Raw genomic sequence first — 19,212 nt, forward strand, 5'->3', positions numbered from 1 at the left:
TTTTGATTGGATACGCGCCTGAGAGCGGGAAAGCTGAGCGGACATGTTAATGTGATAAACAGAATTAAGAACTTTCTCATTTGTGTAGCGCCACAAGTTGTTTTAATTTTTTAAACCCAGACTTGCTGAAGGAGGCGAAGAGAACGATTTAAACTCATATTTAATTACAATAAAAACTTTTAAAGCAAAGCTGGACACGTAAAGAGAGGCCGCCCGGCCCCGGCGCTAGCTAGCTAGCTAGGTAGCGTGACTCAGCATTCTCCAACCTATCCTGGTCTGAGTGAGTACACAGCTCTTTATGTTTTATCAGACGTGTGTGTCCTCGCTTATTTAGTCATGTTACATATGTTAACAACCTAAACTGGCTAATATTCTGTAAAGAGTTTAGTGTGTGTGTGTGTGTGTGCGTGTGTGTGTGTGTGTGTGTGTGTGTGTGTGTGTGTGTGTGTCATGTTGCTATGACACTGCTGGTGTGTGTGTGGTGTCTGGTGAACACACTTGTTATATAAATATATATATACTATTATAATATATTATATAATACTATAAATATAATATAAAATGCTATAAATATAAATAAATAGCATAACATTATTAAAAAAAAGAATGATCCGTCACAAACACGCCTGTCCTCGTCCCCGTCGAGTGTCTCTGTCCTCGTCTCTGTCCTCGTCTCTGTCAAGTGTCTGTCGAGTGTCTGTCCTCGTCTCTGTCCTCGTCTCTGTCCTTTTCCTCGTCTCTGTCCTCGTCTCTGTCCTCGTCTCTGTCGAGTGTCTTCGTCCTCGTCTCTGTCGAGTGTCTCTGTCCTCGTCTCTGTCGAGTGTCTTTGTCCTCGTCTCTGTCCTCGTCTCTGTCCTCGTCTCTGTCCTCGTCTCTGTCGAGTGTCTCTGTCCTCGTCTCTGTCGAGTGTCTGTCCTCGTCTCTGTCGAGTGTCTCTGTCCTCGTCTCTGTCGAGTGTCTCTGTCCTCGTCTCTGTCGAGTGTCTCTGTCCTCGTCTCTGTCCTCGTCTCTGTCAAGTGTCTCTGTCCTCGTCTCTGTCCTCGTCTCTGTCGAGTGTCTCTGTCCTCGTCTCTGTCGAGTGTCTCTGTCCTCGTCTCTGTCGAGTGTCTGTCCTCGTCTCTGTCCTCGTCTCTGTCCTCGTCTCTGTCCTCGTCTCTGTCCTCGTCTCTGTCCTCGTCTCTGTCGAGTGTCTCTGTCCTCGTCTCTGTCGAGTGTCTCTGTCCTCGTCTCTGTCGAGTGTCTTCGTCCTCGTCTCTGTCCTCGTCTCTGTCCTCGTCTCTGTCCTCGTCTCTGTCCTCGTCTCTGTCGAGTGTCTGTCCTCGTCTCTGTCGAGTGTCTCTGTCCTCGTCTCTGTCGAGTGTCTCTGTCCTCGTCTCTGTCGAGTGTCTCTGTCCTCGTCTCTGTCGAGTGTCTGTCCTCGTCTCTGTCCTCGTCTCTGTCCTCGTCTCTGTCGAGTGTCTCTGTCCTCGTTTCTGTCCTCGTCTCTGTCCCCGTCTCTGTCCTCGTCTCTGTCCTCGTCTCTGTCGAGTGTCTTCGTCCTCGTCTCTGTCCTCGTCTCTGTCCTCGTCTCTGTCCTCGTCTCTGTCCTCGTCTCTGTCGAGTGTCTGTCCTCGTCTCTGTCGAGTGTCTGTCCTCGTCTCTGTCGAGTGTCTCTGTCCTCGTCTCTGTCCTCGTCTCTGTCCTCGTCTCTGTCGAGTGTCTCTGTCCTCGTCTCTGTCGAGTGTCTGTCCTCGTCTCTGTCGAGTGTCTCTGTCCTCGTCTCTGTCGAGTGTCTCTGTCCTCGTCTCTGTCAAGTGTCTCTGTCCTCGTCTCTGTCCTCGTCTCTGTCAAGTGTCTCTGTCCTCGTCTCTGTCCTCGTCTCTGTCGAGTGTCTCTGTCCTCGTCTCTGTCGAGTGTCTCTGTCCTCGTCTCTGTCGAGTGTCTGTCCTCGTCTCTGTCCTCGTCTCTGTCGAGTGTCTCTGTCCTCGTCTCTGTCGAGTGTCTCTGTCCTCGTCTCTGTCGAGTGTCTTCGTCCTCGTCTCTGTCCTCGTCTCTGTCCTCGTCTCTGTCCTCGTCTCTGTCCTCGTCTCTGTCGAGTGTCTGTCCTCGTCTCTGTCGAGTGTCTGTCCTCGTCTCTGTCGAGTGTCTCTGTCCTCGTCTCTGTCGAGTGTCTCTGTCCTCGTCTCTGTCGAGTGTCTGTCCTCGTCTCTGTCCTCGTCTCTGTCCTCGTCTCTGTCGAGTGTCTCTGTCCTCGTCTCTGTCGAGTGTCTCTGTCCTCGTCTCTGTCGAGTGTCTTCGTCCTCGTCTCTGTCCTCGTCTCTGTCCTCGTCTCTGTCCTCGTCTCTGTCGAGTGTCTGTCCTCGTCTCTGTCGAGTGTCTCTGTCCTCGTCTCTGTCGAGTGTCTCTGTCCTCGTCTCTGTCGAGTGTCTGTCCTCGTCTCTGTCGAGTGTCTCTGTCCTCGTCTCTGTCGAGTGTCTGTCCTCGTCTCTGTCGAGTGTCTGTCCTCGTCTCTGTCGAGTGTCTCTGTCCTCGTCTCTGTCGAGTGTCTCTGTCCTCGTCTCTGTCCTCGTCTCTGTCGAGTGTCTCTGTCCTCGTCTCTGTCGAGTGTCTGTCCTCGTCTCTGTCCTCGTCTCTGTCCTCGTCTCTGTCGAGTGTCTCTGTCCTCGTCTCTGTCCTCGTCTCTGTCGAGTGTCTCTGTCCTCGTCTCTGTCCTCGTCTCTGTCGAGTGTCTCTGTCGAGTGTCTTTGTCCTCGTCTCTGTCCTCGTCTCTGTCCTCGTCCTCATCTCTGTCCTCGTCTCTGTCCTCGTCTCTGTCCTGGTCTCTGTCCTCGTCTCTGTCCTCGTCCTCGTCTCTGTCCTGGTCTCTGTCCTCGTCTCTGTCCCCGTCCTCATCTCTGTCCTCGTCTCCGTCTCTGTCCCCGTCCTCGTCCCCGTCCTCGTCTCTGTGCTCGTCTCTGTCCTCGTCTCTGTCCTCGTCTCTGTCCTGGTCTCTGTCAGATGAGTTCTGATGCAGATGAACTCCTTTGGATCAGGATTCCCCTGTTTTTGGAAAAACTGGACTTGGCAGAGTGAGTGGAGGACGAGGGAGGACGAGGGAGGACGAGGGAGGACGAGGGAGGACGAGGGGGGACCAGGGGGAGGACGAGGGGGAGGACGAGGGGGAGGACGAGGGGGAGGACGAGGGAGGACGAGGGAGGACGAGGGAGGACGAGGGGGAGGACGAGGGGGGGGACCAGGGGGAGGACGAGGGAGGACGAGGGGGAGGACGAGGGGGGACAGGGGGAGGACGGGGGGGGCAGGCGGAGGATGGGGGGGGCCAGAGGGCCCTGTCTTCAGAGGACACTTCAGAGGACTCCAGAGTCTGTCTCCAGAGGACTCCAGAGTCCGTCTCCAGAGGACTCCAGAGTCTGTCTCCAGAGGACTCCAGAGTCTGTCTTCAGAGGACACCAGAGTCTGTCTCCAGAGGACTCCAGAGTCTGTCTCCAGAGGACACCAGAGTCTGTCTTCAGAGGACTCCAGAGTCTGTCTCCAGAGGACTCCAGAGTCCGTCTCCAGAGGACTCCAGAGTCTGTCTCCAGAGGACTCCAGAGTCTGTCTTCAGAGGACACCAGAGTCTGTCTTCAGAGGACTCCAGAGTCCGTCTCCAGAGGACTCCAGAGTCCGTCTCCAGAGGACTCCAGAGTCTGTCTTCAGAGGACACACCAGAGTCTGTCTTCAGAGGACTCCAGAGTCCGTCTCCAGAGGACTCCAGAGTCTGTCTCCAGAGGACTCCAGAGTCTGTCTCCAGAGGACTCTAGAGTCTGTCTCCAGAGGACACCAGAGTCTGTCTCCAGAGGACTCCAGAGTCTGTCTCCAGAGGACTCCAGAGTCTGTCTTCAGAGGACACCAGAGTCTGTCTTCAGAGGACTCCAGAGTCTGTCTCCAGAGGACACCAGAGTCTGTCTCCAGAGGACTCCAGAGTCTGTCTCCAGAGGACTCCAGAGTCTGTCTTCAGAGGACTCCAGAGTCCGTCTTCAGAGGACACTTCAGAGTCTGTCTTCAGAGGACACTTCAGAGGACTCCAGAGTCCGTCTCCAGAGGACTCCAGAGTCTGTCTTCAGAGGACACTAGAGTCCGTCTTCAGAGGACTCCAGAGTCTGTCTCCAGAGGACTCCAGAGTCTGTCTCTGGTTGTGTCCTGGGGCCGTCTCAGGCAGCGTCTCAGAGTCTTTAAAGGCCCAGGACTGAGTTCAAAAAGCTCCTTTTAAATCTAATTGTCCGTCCCTGAGGCCCCGGGGACACGGAGCTATGTGGGGCCTCACGTGAGCTTTAAAGAGACGCCTCGGGTCCTGGTCCTGGTCTGGATCCACTTACAGAGTTACATAAGAGACACGAGGAATGTTCAGTGTAAACATTCAAAACATAAACCTGCAGCAGCTGGAAACTCACGAGTCCAGAGACGGGGAGAGACCCGAGTCCTGGTCCAGACCTCCTGCTGAGTCCTGGTCCAGACCTCCTGCTGAGTCCTGGTCCAGACCTCCTGCTGAGTCCTGAATCAGACCCGAGTCCTGGTCCAGACCTCCTGCTGAGTCCTGGTCCAGACCTCCTGCTGAGTCCTGAATCAGACCTCCTGCTGAGTCCTGAATCAGACCTCCTTCTGAGTCCTGGTCCAGACCTCCTGCTGAGTCCTGGTCCAGACCTCCTGCTGAGTCCTGGATCAGACCTCCTGCTGAGTCCTGGTCCAGATCTGAGTCCTGGTCCAGACCTCCTGCTGAGTCCTGGTCCAGACCTCCTGCTGAGTCCTTGTCCAGACCTCCTGCTGAGTCCTGGTCCAGACCTCCTGCTGAGTCCTGGTCCAGACCTGAGTCCTGGTCCAGACCACCCCCCGAGTCCTGGTCCAGACCTCCTGCTAAGTCCTGGTCCAGACCACCTGCTGAGTCCTGGTCCAGACCTCCTGCTGAGTCCTGGTCCAGACCACCTGCTGAGTCCTGGTCCAGACCACCTGCTGAGTCCTGGTCCAGACCACCTGCTGAGTCCTGGTCCAGACCACCTGCTGAGTCCTGGTCCAGACCTCCTGCTCAGTCCTGGATCAGACCACCTCCTGAGTCCTGTATCAGACCTGAGTCCTGGATCAGACCTGAGTCCTGGATCAGACCTGAGTCCTGGTCCAGACCTCCTGCTGAGTCCTGGATCAGACCTTCTGCTGAGTCCTGGATCAGACCCGAGTCCTGGTCCAGACCTCCTGCTGAGTCCTGGTCCAGACCTCCTGCTGAGTCCTGAATCAGACCTGAGTCCTGGTCCAGACCTCAGCGGCTCCAGTACAGAACATTTAACTTTCACCTCCAAGTTCCTTAAATAGTTTCATCAGAGAGGAACACGTAGACCTGGACCTGGTCTAGACCTGGACCTGGACCTAGACCTGGTCTGGACCTGGACCTGGACCTGGACCTGGTCTGGACCTGGACCTGGACCTGGTCTGGACCTGGTCTGGACCTGGACCTGGACCTGGACCTGGTCTGGATTTGGACTGAACTGGACCTGGTCCCGGTCTCGACTCGACTTGGACTTGGCACGTGCTGGTCACGTTTTGGACGCGGCGGTGAGCGTTTAATGAAACGTGATCGTGTCGGAGCCCGAGGACGCCGTGAGGAGGAAACCCCCTCTGACGCCCACATCTGCTCCCACTCAGCGCCGCTCTGCCCTCAAATACAACACAGACAGCGCCGCTCCACCGCCGCTCCACCGCCGCTCCACCGCCGCTCCACCGCCGCTCCACCGCCGCCGCCCCCCGCCCCCCCGCAGAGCGAACACAGCGCCCTGCAGCCGAGGGCGTGAGGCCATTGCTGCTTCATGTTGAGTAACGAGATCTGACCCTTATGTTTGTTTATTCTGAGTCTTTAATGAACAACACACACACACACACACGCACACACACACACACACACACACACACAGACACACACACACAGACACACACAGACACACGCACACGCACACACACACACACACACACACACACACACACACACACACACACACACACACACACACACACACACACACACACACACACACACACAAACACACACACACACACACACACACACACACACACACACACACACACACACACAAACACACACACACAGAGTGGACTAAACTGGTTCTCTGTCACTCTGCGTTTGTTGGACCGGTTCTGGGGCTGAAGTCCAGAACCTCCAGTTCTGTGGCTCACGTGGGACTCACCAGAACCCGTCACCTGTGATGTCACCTGTGATGTCACCTGTGATGTCACTGACCGCCGTAGAGTCCGGTGAAAGCAGCTCTGTGGTTCTGGTGCAGGTTCTGGTGCAGTTTCCGGGGGGTTCTGGTGCAGGTTCTGGGGGGTTCTGGTGCAGGTTCTGGGGGGTTCTGGTGCAGGTTCTGGTGCAGGTTCTGGGGGGTTCTGGATCTCCTGCAGCTGGTTCTGTTTGGGTCTGTGAGTCAGGGGGATCCCTCAGAGTCCTCAACGGGCCCGGATCCAGGACCAAGAGCCAGGGAACAGGAAACCCCCCACATCTGCCCCTCGGATCAGAACCAGAGAATCTCCCCGCAGACTTTATTTCCCTGCCGTTGCCGCGGTAACGCCCCGTGTTTAGGACGCCGCCGGATGATTTGTGGCGGGGGGTTCTCCCTGACTCGGCAGAACAAGGACTTTTCCCCTCGCTAGACGCCAAGACCGGGCCCGTAAGCGCCTCCGCTGCGGCGCCGGAGCATCAAAGAGACGCATCGACTTCCTGAAGATGTTCAGGGCCTCGGGGACGGAACCAGCGTCCAATCACGTCCAACTGTCCCGAACTCCTGACACGCCGTCTGTCTCTTTGGGGTCACGGTGGAGTTTCAGGCGCTTTGGCGTTTTTAAGGCGTCTCCAGGTGCTGTGGGGCGCCGGCCGCCACACTGCCACGCCTCCACGCCCCCACGCCTCCACGCCTCCACGCCTCCACGCCTCCACGCCTGAGTCTCACGTGGTTCTCTGGTCCTGTTTGACAAACACAGACCAGGTTCGAGATGTTTCAGGGGCCCAGATCTGTGCGTGGAGTCTGGACGCCCCCCAGTGGCTCTCGGCCTCCGTTACAGTCTGATGGAACCACAGAGAACCATCAGAACCGGGTCCGTCTGGGCCCAGTTTCACCTCTAACACCAGTAAAACGCTCGTCTCCAGGTTAGGTGATTCAAATATTAGTTTGGGACATTTTTAACATTAAGAATCATTTAAACATCATTTTAAACCATTTAAACATCATTTAAAACCATTTAAACATCATTTTAACAATTTAAACATCATTTTAAACCATTTAAACATCATTTTAAACCATTTAAACATCATTTTAAACCATTTAAACATCATTTTAAACCATTTAAACATCATTTAAAACCATTTAAACATCATTTTAAACCATTTAAACATCATTTTAAACCATTTAAACATCATATAAAACCATTTAAACATCATTTAAAACCATTTAAAACCATTTAAACATCATTTTAAACCATTTAAACATCATTTAAAACCATTTAAACATCATTTAAAACCATTTAAACATCATTTTAAACCATTTAAACATCATTTAAAACCATTTAAACATCATTTTAAACCATTTAAACATCATTTTAAACCATTTAAACATCATTTACAACCATTTAAACATCATTTAAACATCATTTAAACATCATTTAAACATCATTTTAAACCATTTAAACATCATTTTAAACCATTTAAACATCATTTAAAACCATTTAAACATCATTTTAAACCATTTAAACATCATTTTAAAACCATTTAAACATCATTTAAAACCATTTAAACATCATTTTAAACCATTTAAACATAATTTAAAACCATTTAAACATCATTTTAAACCATTTAAACATCATTTTAAACCATTTTAAACCATTTAAACATCATTTTAAACCATTTAAACATCATTTAAAACCATTTAAACATCATTTAAAACCATTTAAACATCATTTTAAACCATTTAAACATCATTTAAAACCATTTAAACATCATTTAAAACCATTTAAACATCATTTTAAACCATTTAAACATCATTTACAACCATTTAAACATCATTTAAAACCATTTAAACATCATTTAAAACCATTTAAACATCATTTTAAACCATTTAAACATCATTTTAAACCATTTAAACATCATTTACAACCATTTAAACATCATTTAAACATCATTTAAACATCATTTAAACATCATTTTAAACCATTTAAACATCATTTTAAACCATTTAAACATCATTTACAACCATTTAAACATCATTTAAAACCATTTAAACATCATTTAAAACCATTTAAACATCATTTTAAACCATTTAAACATCATTTAAACATCATTTAAAACCATTTAAACATCATTTAAAACCATTTAAACATCATTTAAAACCATTTAAACATCATTTTAAACCATTTAAAACCATTTAAACATCATTTTAAACCATTTAAACATCATTTAAACATCATTTAAACATCATTTAAACATCATTTAAACATCATTTAAACATCATTTAAACATCATTTTAAACCATTTAAACATCATTTTAAACCATTTAAACATCATTTACAACCATTTAAACATCATTTAAACATCATTTAAACATCATTTAAACATCATTTTAAACCATTTAAACATCATTTTAAACCATTTAAACATCATTTAAAACCATTTAAACATCATTTTAAACATCATTTAAAACCATTTAAACATCATTTTAAACCATTTAAACATCATTTAAACATCATTTAAAACCATTTAAACATCATTTTAAACCATTTAAACATCATTTTAAACCATTTAAACATCATTTAAACATCATTTAAAACCATTTAAAACCATTTTAAACCATTTAAACATCATTTAAAACCATTTAAACATCATTTTAAACCATTTAAACATCATTTAAAACCATTTAAAACCATTTTAAACCATTTAAACATCATTTAAAACCATTTAAACATCATTTTAAACCATTTAAACATCATTTAAAACCATTTAAACATCATTTTAAACCATTTAAACATCATTTTAAACCATTTAAACATCATTTAAACATCATTTAAAACCATTTAAAACCATTTTAAACCATTTAAACATCATTTAAAACCATTTAAACATCATTTTAAACCATTTAAACATCATTTAAAACCATTTAAACATCATTTAAAACCATTTAAACATCATTTTAAACCATTTAAACATCATTTAAAACCATTTAAACATCATTTTAAACCATTTAAACATCATTTAAAACCATTTAAACATCATTTAAACATCATTTTAAACCATTTAAACATCATTTTAAACCATTTAAACATCATTTTAAACCATTTAAACATCATTTAAAACCATTTTAAACCATTTAAACATCATTTAAACATCATTTAAAACCATTTAAACATCATTTAAACATCATTTAAAACCATTTAAACATCATTTAAACATCATTTAAAACCATTTAAACATCATTTAAAACCATTTAAACATCATTTAAACATCATTTAAAACCATTTAAACATAATTTTAAACCATTTAAACATCATTTTAAACCATTTAAACATCATTTAAAACCATTTAAACATCATTTAAAACCATTTAAACATCATTTAAAACCATTTAAACATCATTTTAAACCATTTAAACATCATTTTAAACCATTTAAACATCATTTTAAACCATTTAAACATCATTTTAAACCATTTAAACATCATTTAAAACCATTTAAACATCATTTAAAACCATTTAAAACCATTTAAAACCATTTAAACATCATTTTAAACCATTTAAACATCATTTAAAACCATTTAAAACCATTTAAACATCATTTTAAACCATTTAAACATCATTTAAACATCATTTAAACATCATTTTAAACCATTTAAACATCATTTAAACATCATTTAAAACCATTTAAACATCATTTTAAACCATTTAAACATCATTTAAACATCATTTACAGTGAAACATAGAAAAGTCAAACGTCGGCGTCAGTCCCTCAGGTCCCTGTAGGACTCGGCGCTGCTCGCCTCGGCGCTGCTCGCCCCGGCGCTCTTCTGCAGACGGTAGCTGGACTCTCTGAGCGGGATGCTGATGCCTGAGACGTAGGCCACGGACCGGGACACGGACCGGGACACGGCGGCTCTGAAGGACGGCGTTCTGGCCGTGAAGAGGACGAAGATCTGGACCCCCTGAGGGACACGAGGACCAGGTTCACCTGTGTTTGTCCTTTTATTCTGTGAAGCGTGAGAGAGACGCACCTGTGTGGTCGTACAGACGCAGAAGAGGACGCTGAACGCCAGGTGAGATGGACCCGTGGTGACCAGGACCAGGTACCCCAGAGACCAGGACAGACCCAGCAGCAGGGCCAGGGAGAGACTGGGCAGGAGCCTCCTCCACAGGGACCACGGGTCGGTCCTGAACCCACAGAAACATGAGGTTACCTGAGGGGGCGGGGCCAGGAGGACGTGTTACCTGAGGGGGCGGGGCCAGGAGGATGTGTTGCCTGAGGGGGCGGGGCCAGGAGGACGTGTTACCTGAGGAGGGTGTGGCCAGGAGGATGTGTTACCTGAGGGGGCGGGGCCAGGAGGACGTGTTATCGGAGGGGGCGGGGCCAGGAGGACGTGTTACCTGAGGGGGCGGGGCCAGGAGGACGTGTTACCTGAGGGGGCGTGGCCGTGATTGCGTGATACCTGAAGGGGCGGGGCAAGAGGAAGTGTTACCTGTTGAGGGCGGAGTCGGTCCTGCAAGTGGTCAGCGAGACCAGAACCAGCAGAACGCCGTTGTAGATCAGAATCGCGCCGACTGGAAGCAGGAAACCCAAAAACATCGGCTTCCTGAAGTCGAAGCGTTTGGATTTATCCAGAGCTGCGAGCCAGCAGCTGCAACAAACAACAAACAACGTAAACAAACAACAACAAACGTAAACGAACGTAAACAAACGTCATCGTCATCGTCGTTGTTGTTGTTGTTGTTGATGACGGTGCTGATGGACCCACAATTCCTCCTGTCTGTATCCCAGAGGGTTGTCCACGCTGTAGGTGGCGCCCAGTGTGATCGCCATGACGACAGCCGGGACTCCTGACAGGAAACAGGAAGTTAGCGTTTAAATGTAAACGTTAAACTTGTTTTGAAGGCGTCCCCGTCGGCCCGTCCCCGCCGGCCCGTACCCCAGCCCACGGCCACGCTGAGCGGCGCCCAGTGCGGCGGCAGGTTGCGTCTCATGGGCCGCACCAGCAGCACCAGCTGAGTGCCGTACACGCCGTTCCACGTGAAGGTGGCTAACAGGAAGTAGTGCAGCAGTGCCGCCACCGCCGAACACGAGCCCGCGTCTGGCTCCACGTGTTCCTCAGACTCCAGGACGGCGTTGGTTTGGGTGTCGACCTCCACGGGGCCGGCGTCCCGGCGGCTGTTCCCGACTCCGGCGAGGAAGGTGACGATGAACGCCAGCAGGCTGACGCAGATGCTCAGCAAAGCATTCTGGGAGTTCCTGTAGCTCTTAAAGCTGCAGTACAGACGGATTTTCAGAATAAAGTCCAAAACAGAAGTCGTAACATTTCAAAATAAAGGTCTTACTTGTCTCTGAGGTGGTGAATTATCGTGACGACCAAACCCAGAATGGAAACAGAAAGTCCAGCGACAGAAATGGCGTCCAGGGCGGCGGCGTACTCGTAATTCTCTCTGAACGACTGAAACACAAACACGAGAACCTCAAACTTCCTGTCTCTGCGTTTGTCGTCTGTGAAACTGTGTGTGTCGGCGTTTCTCACCCAGAGAGCGGCGAAGTTGGTCGTGTGGTTGCAGAAGCACGCCAGGAGCCCGTCGCTGGCGTTTCCCTTCCAGCAGCCGGAGGAGCTCCAGTCGTCCGCGCTGAAGCTCCACGACACGCAGGCGAAGTCGAACAGAGACGTCCCGTCCAACACCTGAGACGGACACGACACCGTCACTGACGCGTTCCTCTAAAGACGCAGGTGTGACGACCGCCGCCGCCACCTCAACGACCATTAAAACATCAGTTTAGACCATTAAACAGATTTTAACGGTCAGGTGTTTTCTGACCGTCGGTCTGAACAGCATCTCCACGTGTTGCGGCTCCACGCTGCTTCCCTGACCCCGGACGCTCGCCGACAGGACCCTGACGGTGGCCCGGCGCCGTCTGTAGCGCCGGGACCTGAAGAAACGGTCGTTCTGGTAGAGGACGAAACCCAGCGAGACGCTGGAGACGCTGGAGACGTTGGCCGGCTTCAGGCGCCCGCTGGCGTCTGTTTCACGACACAAACACGTGAAACTTCAGGACGTTTTATTCTGAAATCACATTTCTGAACGTCACTCACCTGCAGGGAACCGCACGTAGATCACGGCGTCGGCGACGAACCCGTGTTCCACCACGACTGTCGACGTGTTGGTGTTCAGCTGAATGCGGTCGGCGATGAAACTTCCTGTCGTCCCTGAACGCACCGGGAAACAGCTGTTAGTGATGTCATGAGACGCTCCGTTGTTTGTTTGGTTTTGGTTTAAATGTTGTTTTTGTGTCTTTCAGGCTCCCGTTGGCGCCCACATCGAGCCGACGCCACGTCACGTGAGTACCCGGGTTTGAACGCCTTCTCTGTGATTTCTAACTGAGTCTTGGACGTTTGTTCCAACTCGCCGCCCAAAAAACGACCTTTAAAACGTCCTCAAAGCAACTGGACCTGGTTCTGTGTCAGGGAGACGTTTCACCTCTGATCCAAGAGGCTTCAGCAGTTCATGAACGCATCTGACCAGGACCAGGACCAGGACCTGGACCAGGACCAGGCTGGGACTGGACCAGGTCCAGGACCAGGACCAGGACCAGGACCAAGACCAGGACTAATCAAGTCCAGACCTACTTCCACCAATGACTGGACCAGGTCCAGGACCAGTCCCAGCCTGGTCCTGGACCTGGTTCAGTCCCAGCCTGGTCCTGGTTCAGTCCCAGCCTGGTCCTGGTCCTGGTCCAGTCCCAGCCTGGTCCTGGTCCTGGTTCAGTCCCAGCCTGGTCCTGGTTCAGTCCCAGCCTGGTCCTGGTCCTGGTTCAGTCCCAGCCTGGTCCTGGTTCAGTCCCAGCCTGGTCCTGGTCCTGGTTCAGTCCAAGCCTGGTCCTGGTCCTGGTCCTGGTTCAGTCCCAGCCTGGTCCTGGTCCTGGTTCAGTCCAAGCCTGGTCCTGGTCCTGGTTCAGTCCCAGCCTGGTCCTGGTCCTGGTCCTGGTTCAGTCCCAGCCTGATCCTGGTCCAGTTACAGCCTGGTCCTGGTCCTGGTCCTGGTCCAGTCCCAGCCTGGTCCAGGTCCTGGTGAAACGTCTTCCTGACACAGAACCAGGTCCAGGTGCTTTGGCCTGAAGTTGCCTCGGGGACGTTTTCAGTCCCAGGGAGTCCAGCGTTGGTGAATCTGAGGGTCGAACACGGTGCCTTTGTGTTCTGCTGTCATCATGACCCCGGTCCCCAGAGGGCGCCGTGCAGACGCAGGTCTTTAGAAGCTGCTCAGTGGAACACATGCAGACGATAAAGACGTCCCAGTGATCAGAATAAAAACCATAAAACCATAAAGATGAATCACCTCAGCTGAACTCTCGACTCTAAAGAAGCCGGACATAAAAGAAACTTCCTGTTTGTTATAAAACAATAAAGTTTCACTCGTCTCTCGGAACAAGGGGGAACTCCTCCTGAAGGATTCAGAACCTGTCTGTTTTAATACCAGGACACGCGTGGTCGGGCTCGTCCAGGACACGCGTGCGTGGTCGGGCTCGTCCAGGACACGCGTGCGTGGACGGCTGCTTACAGCGGTTACAGGGTCACGGTGACCTGGGTTCATCTGAGCCGGTTTAGCGTTAGTTTGATAAAGTTTTTCCATCTATGAAGGTTCTGTTTTTCTAACGTACGACAGCGGGAAACAGTTTGGTTATACAGGGATTCAGACGGACGTGAAAGTGAGTGACTCGCCTCCGGCTCTTAAGCCTCTCAGGGCGCCCTCCCACTGTGCCTCTGCACCGTGCCCCAGCACGTGTCACGGCTAAAGTCTGGATCCTTTGACCAGTGTGAGTGCAACCGTACCACGTCTAGGAGCGGCACGCTTGCCGTCCACGGCCCGTTTGGGAGAGGTGGGCTTTAGTAAAGCACGTTTGCACGTGTACGAGCACGAGCGTGCGCACGTGTACGAGCACGAGGCCTACGGCGGCTCTGAGGTCATTTCCTGTGCGCCTGTTGGGACGTAGAAAAAAGAAGGAGGGACCATGCGCGGACATTTCAAACAACACAAACAGGCATCAGTGCGTGTGACGTGTGACGTGTGACGGCGTGATTGAGACGTCAGATTAGTGGATGTTGGGGTCCAGGTGCAGGTCTTTGTGGCTGCACAGTGGCTCCTGTTTGTGTTTGAGTGGTTTCATTGATGTCTGTCGAAGCTCGAGCGCGTTATCTCCAGAACAAAGCGCCGAGCTCCTGACGGGTCGATCGTGGTCAAAGGTCACTTCTAATCAAGCGTTTACGTTCCTCTCTTATCTGAGTGAAGCTGCAGAGTAAAGTGAGTAAATCTGAGGCTCAGCTGTGAGTCGTGGTGGTCGACGGTCACCTGACAGGGCGCTGAACTGGACGCCCTGCGTGTCCTCTGCAGGGATCAGCGCCGACTGCACCACCAGGTTGGGTTGCACCACTTTGGCGTGGGTGGCGTTGGTGCTGAGGCTGAGGTTCAGGGAGAGCTGCTCCAGGGTCAGCGTCAGGCTGGGCACAGGACAGAAAACGCACCGTCCGTGGGTCTGAAACCACAGCCTGAACCAGAGGGAAGCGCTCCTACCTGAGAGTGGCGTCGCTTTCCTCGCCGCCGTCCGGCGTGCTGGCGTTCAGCAGCTGGCTGACTGTGGCGACCGCCGCGACTCTGACGCTCTGCAGCACAGACACAAGAGTCCATCAGCGGTTGTTATTACTCGTGCTTTGTCGTTCTGTTTCTCAGCCTTGTGGTTTGGCGTCCGCTGCAGGGCGGGTTGACTTTACCTCGGTGGCGTTGGGAGACAGCAGCAGCGTGTTGGCGATCTGAGCCGCCGCGGTCACGTCCTCAGGCGTCAGCTCTTCGGGTTTGGAGGTCAGAATCTGAGCGCTGCTCGCCAGCGTCTCCAAATCCAGCGTGCCGGTGAGCTGAGAGAGGAGACGCGTTACTCTGGAGCTGCAGTTTAGAACAAAACAAGACGCCGTCACGTGGTCAAAAACACGGGAACGACGGGTTCTCACGTTCTGTTGGAGGTCGCTGAGCGTCTGGTCACACTGGAGCAGCCGCAGACGCTGGAAACTGGGCGCTCCGTGGGTGGAGGAACATCGGGTGGAGGCTCGGGGTTTACCAGCTGATGGAGGGGTGGAGGGTAAAGTGATGGAGGGGTGGAGGTAAAGTGATGGAGGGGTGGAGGGTAAAGTGATGGAGGGGTGGATGTAAAGTGATGGAGGGGTGGAGGGTAAAGTGATGGAGGGGTGGAGGTAAAGTGATGGAGGGGTGGAGGTAAAGTGATGGAGGGGTGGAGGGTAAAGTGATGGAGGGGTGGAGGGTAAAGTGATGGAGGGGTGGAGGTAAAGTGATGGAGGGGTGGAGGTAAAGTGATGGAGGGATGGAGGGTAAAGTGATGGAGGGGTGGAGGTAAAGTGATGGAGGGGTGGAGGGTAAAGTGATGGAGGGGTGGAGGGTAAAGTGATGGAGGGGTGGAGGGTAAAGTGATGGAGGGGTGGAGGTAAAGTGATGGAGGGGTGGAGGGTAAAGTGATGGAGGGGTGGAGGTAAAGTGATGGAGGGGTGGAGGGTAAAGTGATGGAGGGGTGGAGGGTAAAGTGATGGAGGGGTGGAGGGTAAAGTGATGGAGGGGTGGAGGTAAAGTGATGGAGGGGTGGAGGTAAAGTGATGGAGGGGTGGAGGTAAAGTGATGGAGGGGTGGAGGGTAAAGTGATGGAGGGGTGGAGGGTAAAGTGATGGAGGGGTGGAGGTAAAGTGATGGAGGGATGGAGGTAAAGTGATGGAGGGGTGGAGGTAAAGTGATGGAGGGGTGGAGGTAAAGTGATGGAGGGGTGGAGGTAAAGTGATGGAGGGGTGGAGGGTAAAGTGATGGAGGGGTGGAGGTAAAGTGATGGAGGGGTGGAGGTAAAGTGATGGAGGGGTGGAGGTAAAGTGATGGAGGGGTGGAGGGTAAAGTGATGGAGGGGTGGAGGTAAAGTGATGGAGGGGTGGAGGTAAAGTGATGGAGGGGTGGAGGTAAAGTGATGGAGGGGTGGAGGTAAAGTGATGGAGGGGTGGAGGTAAAGTGATGGAGGTAAAGGTGGAGGTAAAGTGATGGAGGGGTGGAGGTAAAGTGATGGAGGGGTGGAGGTAAAGTGATGGAGGGGTGGAGGGTAAAGTGATGGAGGGGTGGAGGTAAAGTGATGGAGGGGTGGAGGTAAAGTGATGGAGGGGTGGAGGGTAAAGTGATGGAGGGGTGGATGGAGGGGTGGAGGTAAAGTGATGGAGGGGTGGAGGTAAAGGTGGAGGTAAAGTGATGGAGGGGTGGAGGTAAAGTGGTGGAGGTAAAGGGATGGAGGGATGGATGGAGGGGTGGAGGTAAAGGTGGAGGTAAAGTGATGGGTGGAGGGTAAAGTGATGGAGGTAAAGGTGGAGGTAAAGTGATGGAGGTAAAGGTGGAGGTAAAGTGATGGATGGAGGGGTGGAGGGTAAAGGTGGAGGTAAAGTGATGGAGGGATGGATGGAGGGGTGGAGGTAAAGGTGGAGGTAAAGGTGTAGAAACGTACCTCCGCCCGTTCCCGTTGGACACGCCTCCTCAGAATAAGCGAACCAGCCAATGGGAGTCTGCGGGAACATGAACCCGTCCAACTCCTGGGATGGACAGAAGTTTTCTGAGGGTGGAGGAGGTGGAGAAGGGGGAGGAGGGGGAGAAGGGGGAGGAGGTGGAGGAGGGGGAGAAGGGGGAGGAGGTGAGAACCTGAAGGACTCAGTCAGGGTGGAACGACCCTTTAATGAGGCGCTGCGGTGTCGTACCCTCTGAACACGTCTCTCCGGTCCATTCGTCAGGACAGATGCAGGCGCCGTCCAATGGCATTCCTCCATTATCACAAACCACCGGAGGGGGAGGGGCTTCAGTGGGAGGGGTAGTGGGAGGAGCTACAGTAGTACTATTGGGTAAAGGAGGAGTGGGAGGAGCTACAGTAGTGGTATTGGGTAAAGGAGTAGTGGGAGGAGCTACAGTAGTATTGGGTAAAGGAGTAGTGGGAGGGGCTACAGTAGTATTGGGTAAAGGAGTAGTGGGAGGAGCTACAGTAGTATTGGGTAAAGGAGTGGGAGGAGCTACAGTAGTAGTATTGGGTAAAGGAGTAGTAGTGGGAGGAGCTACAGTAGTAGTATTGGGTAGAGGGGTAGTGGGAGGAGCTACAGTAGTAGTATTGGGTAAAGGAGGAGTGGGAGGAGCTACAGTAGTAGTATTGGGTAAAGGAGTAGTGGGAGGAGCTACAGTAGTAGTATTGGGTAAAGGAGTAGTGGGAGGAGCTTCAGTAGTAGTATTGGGTAAAGGAGTAGTGGGAGGAGCTTCAGCAGTAGTATTGGGTAAAGGAGTAGTGGGAGGAGCTTCAGTAGTAGTATTGGGTAAAGGAGTAGTGGGAGGAGCTACAGTAGTAGTATTGGGTAAAGGAGTAGTAGGAGGAGCTACAGTAGTAGTATTGGGTAAAGGAGTAGTGGGAGGAGCTTCAGTAGTAGTATTGGGTAAAGGAGTAGTGGGAGGAGCTTCAGTAGTAGTATTGGGTAAAGGAGTAGTAGGAGGAGCTACAGTAGTAGTATTGGGTAAAGGAGTAGTGGGAGGAGCTTCAGTAGTAGTATTGGGTAAAGGAGTAGTGGGAGGAGCTTCAGTAGTAGTATTGGGTAAAGGAGTAGTGGGAGGAGCTTCAGTAGTAGTATTGGGTAAAGGAGTAGTGGGAGGAGCTTCAGCAGTAGTAGTGGGTAAAGGAGTAGTGGGAGGAGCTTCAGTAGTAGTATTGGGTAAAGGAGTAGTGGGAGGAGCTACAGTAGTAGTATTGGGTAAAGGAGTAGTAGGAGGAGCTACAGTAGTAGTATTGGGTAAAGGAGTAGTGGGAGGAGCTTCAGTAGTAGTATTGGGTAAAGGAGTAGTGGGAGGAGCTACAGTAGTAGTATTGGGTAAAGGAGTAGTGGGAGGAGCTACAGTAGTGGTATTGGGTAAAGGAGTAGTGGGAGGAGCTTCAGTAGTAGTATTGGGTAAAGGAGTAGTGGGAGGAGCTACAGTAGTAGTATTGGGTAAAGGAGTAGTAGTAGGAGGAGCTACAGTAGTATTGGGTAAAGGAGTAGTGGGAGGAGCTTCAGTAGTAGTATTGGGTAAAGGAGTAGTGGGAGGAGCTACAGTAGTAGTATTGGGTAAAGGAGTAGTGGGAGGAGCTACAGTAGTGGTATTGGGTAAAGGAGTAGTGGGAGGAGCTTCAGTAGTAGTATTGGGTAAAGGAGTAGTGGGAGGAGCTACAGTAGTAGTATTGGGTAAAGGAGTAGTGGGAGGAGCTACAGTAGTGGTATTGGGTAAAGGAGTAGTGGGAGGAGCTTCAGTAGTAGTATTGGGTAAAGGAGTAGTGGGAGGAGCTACAGTAGTAGTATTGGGTAAAGGAGTAGTGGGAGGAGCTACAGTAGTAGTATTGGGTAAAGGAGTAGTAGGAGGAGCTACAGTAGTAGTATTGGGTAAAGGAGTAGTGGGAGGAGCTACAGTAGTAGTATTGGGTAAAGGAGTAGTGGGAGGAGCTACAGTAGTGGTATTGGGTAAAGGAGTAGTGGGAGGAGCTACAGTAGTAGTATTGGGTAAAGGAGTAGGAGGAGCTACAGTAGTGGTATTGGGTAAAGGAGTAGTGGGAGGAGCTTCAGTAGTAGTATTGGGTAAAGGAGTAGGAGGAGCTACAGTAGTAGTATTGGGTAAATGAGTAGTGGGAGGAGCTTCAGTAGTAGTATTGGGTAAAGGAGTAGTGGGAGGAGCTTCAGTAGTAGTATTGGGTAAGGAGTAGTGGGAGGAGCTTCAGTAGTAGTATTGGGTAAAGGAGTAGTGGGAGGAGCTACAGTAGTATTGGGTAAAGGAGTAGTGGGAGGAGCTACAGTAGTAGTATTGGGTAAAGGAGTAGTGGGAGGAGCTTCAGTAGTAGTATTGGGTAAATGAGTAGTGGGAGGAGCTTCAGTAGTAGTGGGAGGAGC

The 19,212-nt window shown here is 50.2% G+C and overlaps 2 protein-coding genes across 2 annotated transcripts in view; one reads left to right on the forward strand and one right to left on the reverse strand.

Moving 5' to 3' along the window:
- Positions 1-9,993: 9,993 nt before the first annotated feature.
- On the reverse strand, positions 9,994-17,134 carry LOC310964691 (adhesion G-protein coupled receptor G7-like; the record flags this gene model as incomplete). Its single annotated transcript, XM_083937946.1, has 15 exons — positions 9,994-10,194; positions 10,264-10,420; positions 10,726-10,884; positions 11,002-11,083; positions 11,173-11,507; positions 11,579-11,691; positions 11,773-11,925; positions 12,062-12,264; positions 12,337-12,450; positions 14,588-14,736; positions 14,810-14,898; positions 15,007-15,147; positions 15,241-15,350; positions 16,773-16,877; positions 17,020-17,134. Coding segments are annotated over 15 exons (2,226 nt in total), but the record flags the coding sequence as incomplete, so codon positions are not given.
- A 2,039-nt stretch (positions 17,135-19,173) lies between these two features.
- LOC310964692 (target of Nesh-SH3-like) overlaps positions 19,174-19,212 on the forward strand; it is a gene marked incomplete at its 5' end in the record, with an annotated part of 7,177 nt that continues 7,138 nt past the window's right edge. The window contains one exon of the mRNA XM_083937947.1: positions 19,174-19,180. Within this exon, the coding sequence (XP_083794073.1) occupies positions 19,174-19,180 (7 nt within the window). The remainder of the gene's footprint in view (positions 19,181-19,212) is intronic.

The sequence above is a fragment of the Echiichthys vipera genome (assembly GCF_963691815.1).
Source record: "Echiichthys vipera genome assembly, chromosome: 23".
In the NCBI taxonomy this organism is placed as follows: domain Eukaryota; kingdom Metazoa; phylum Chordata; class Actinopteri; order Perciformes; family Trachinidae; genus Echiichthys; species Echiichthys vipera.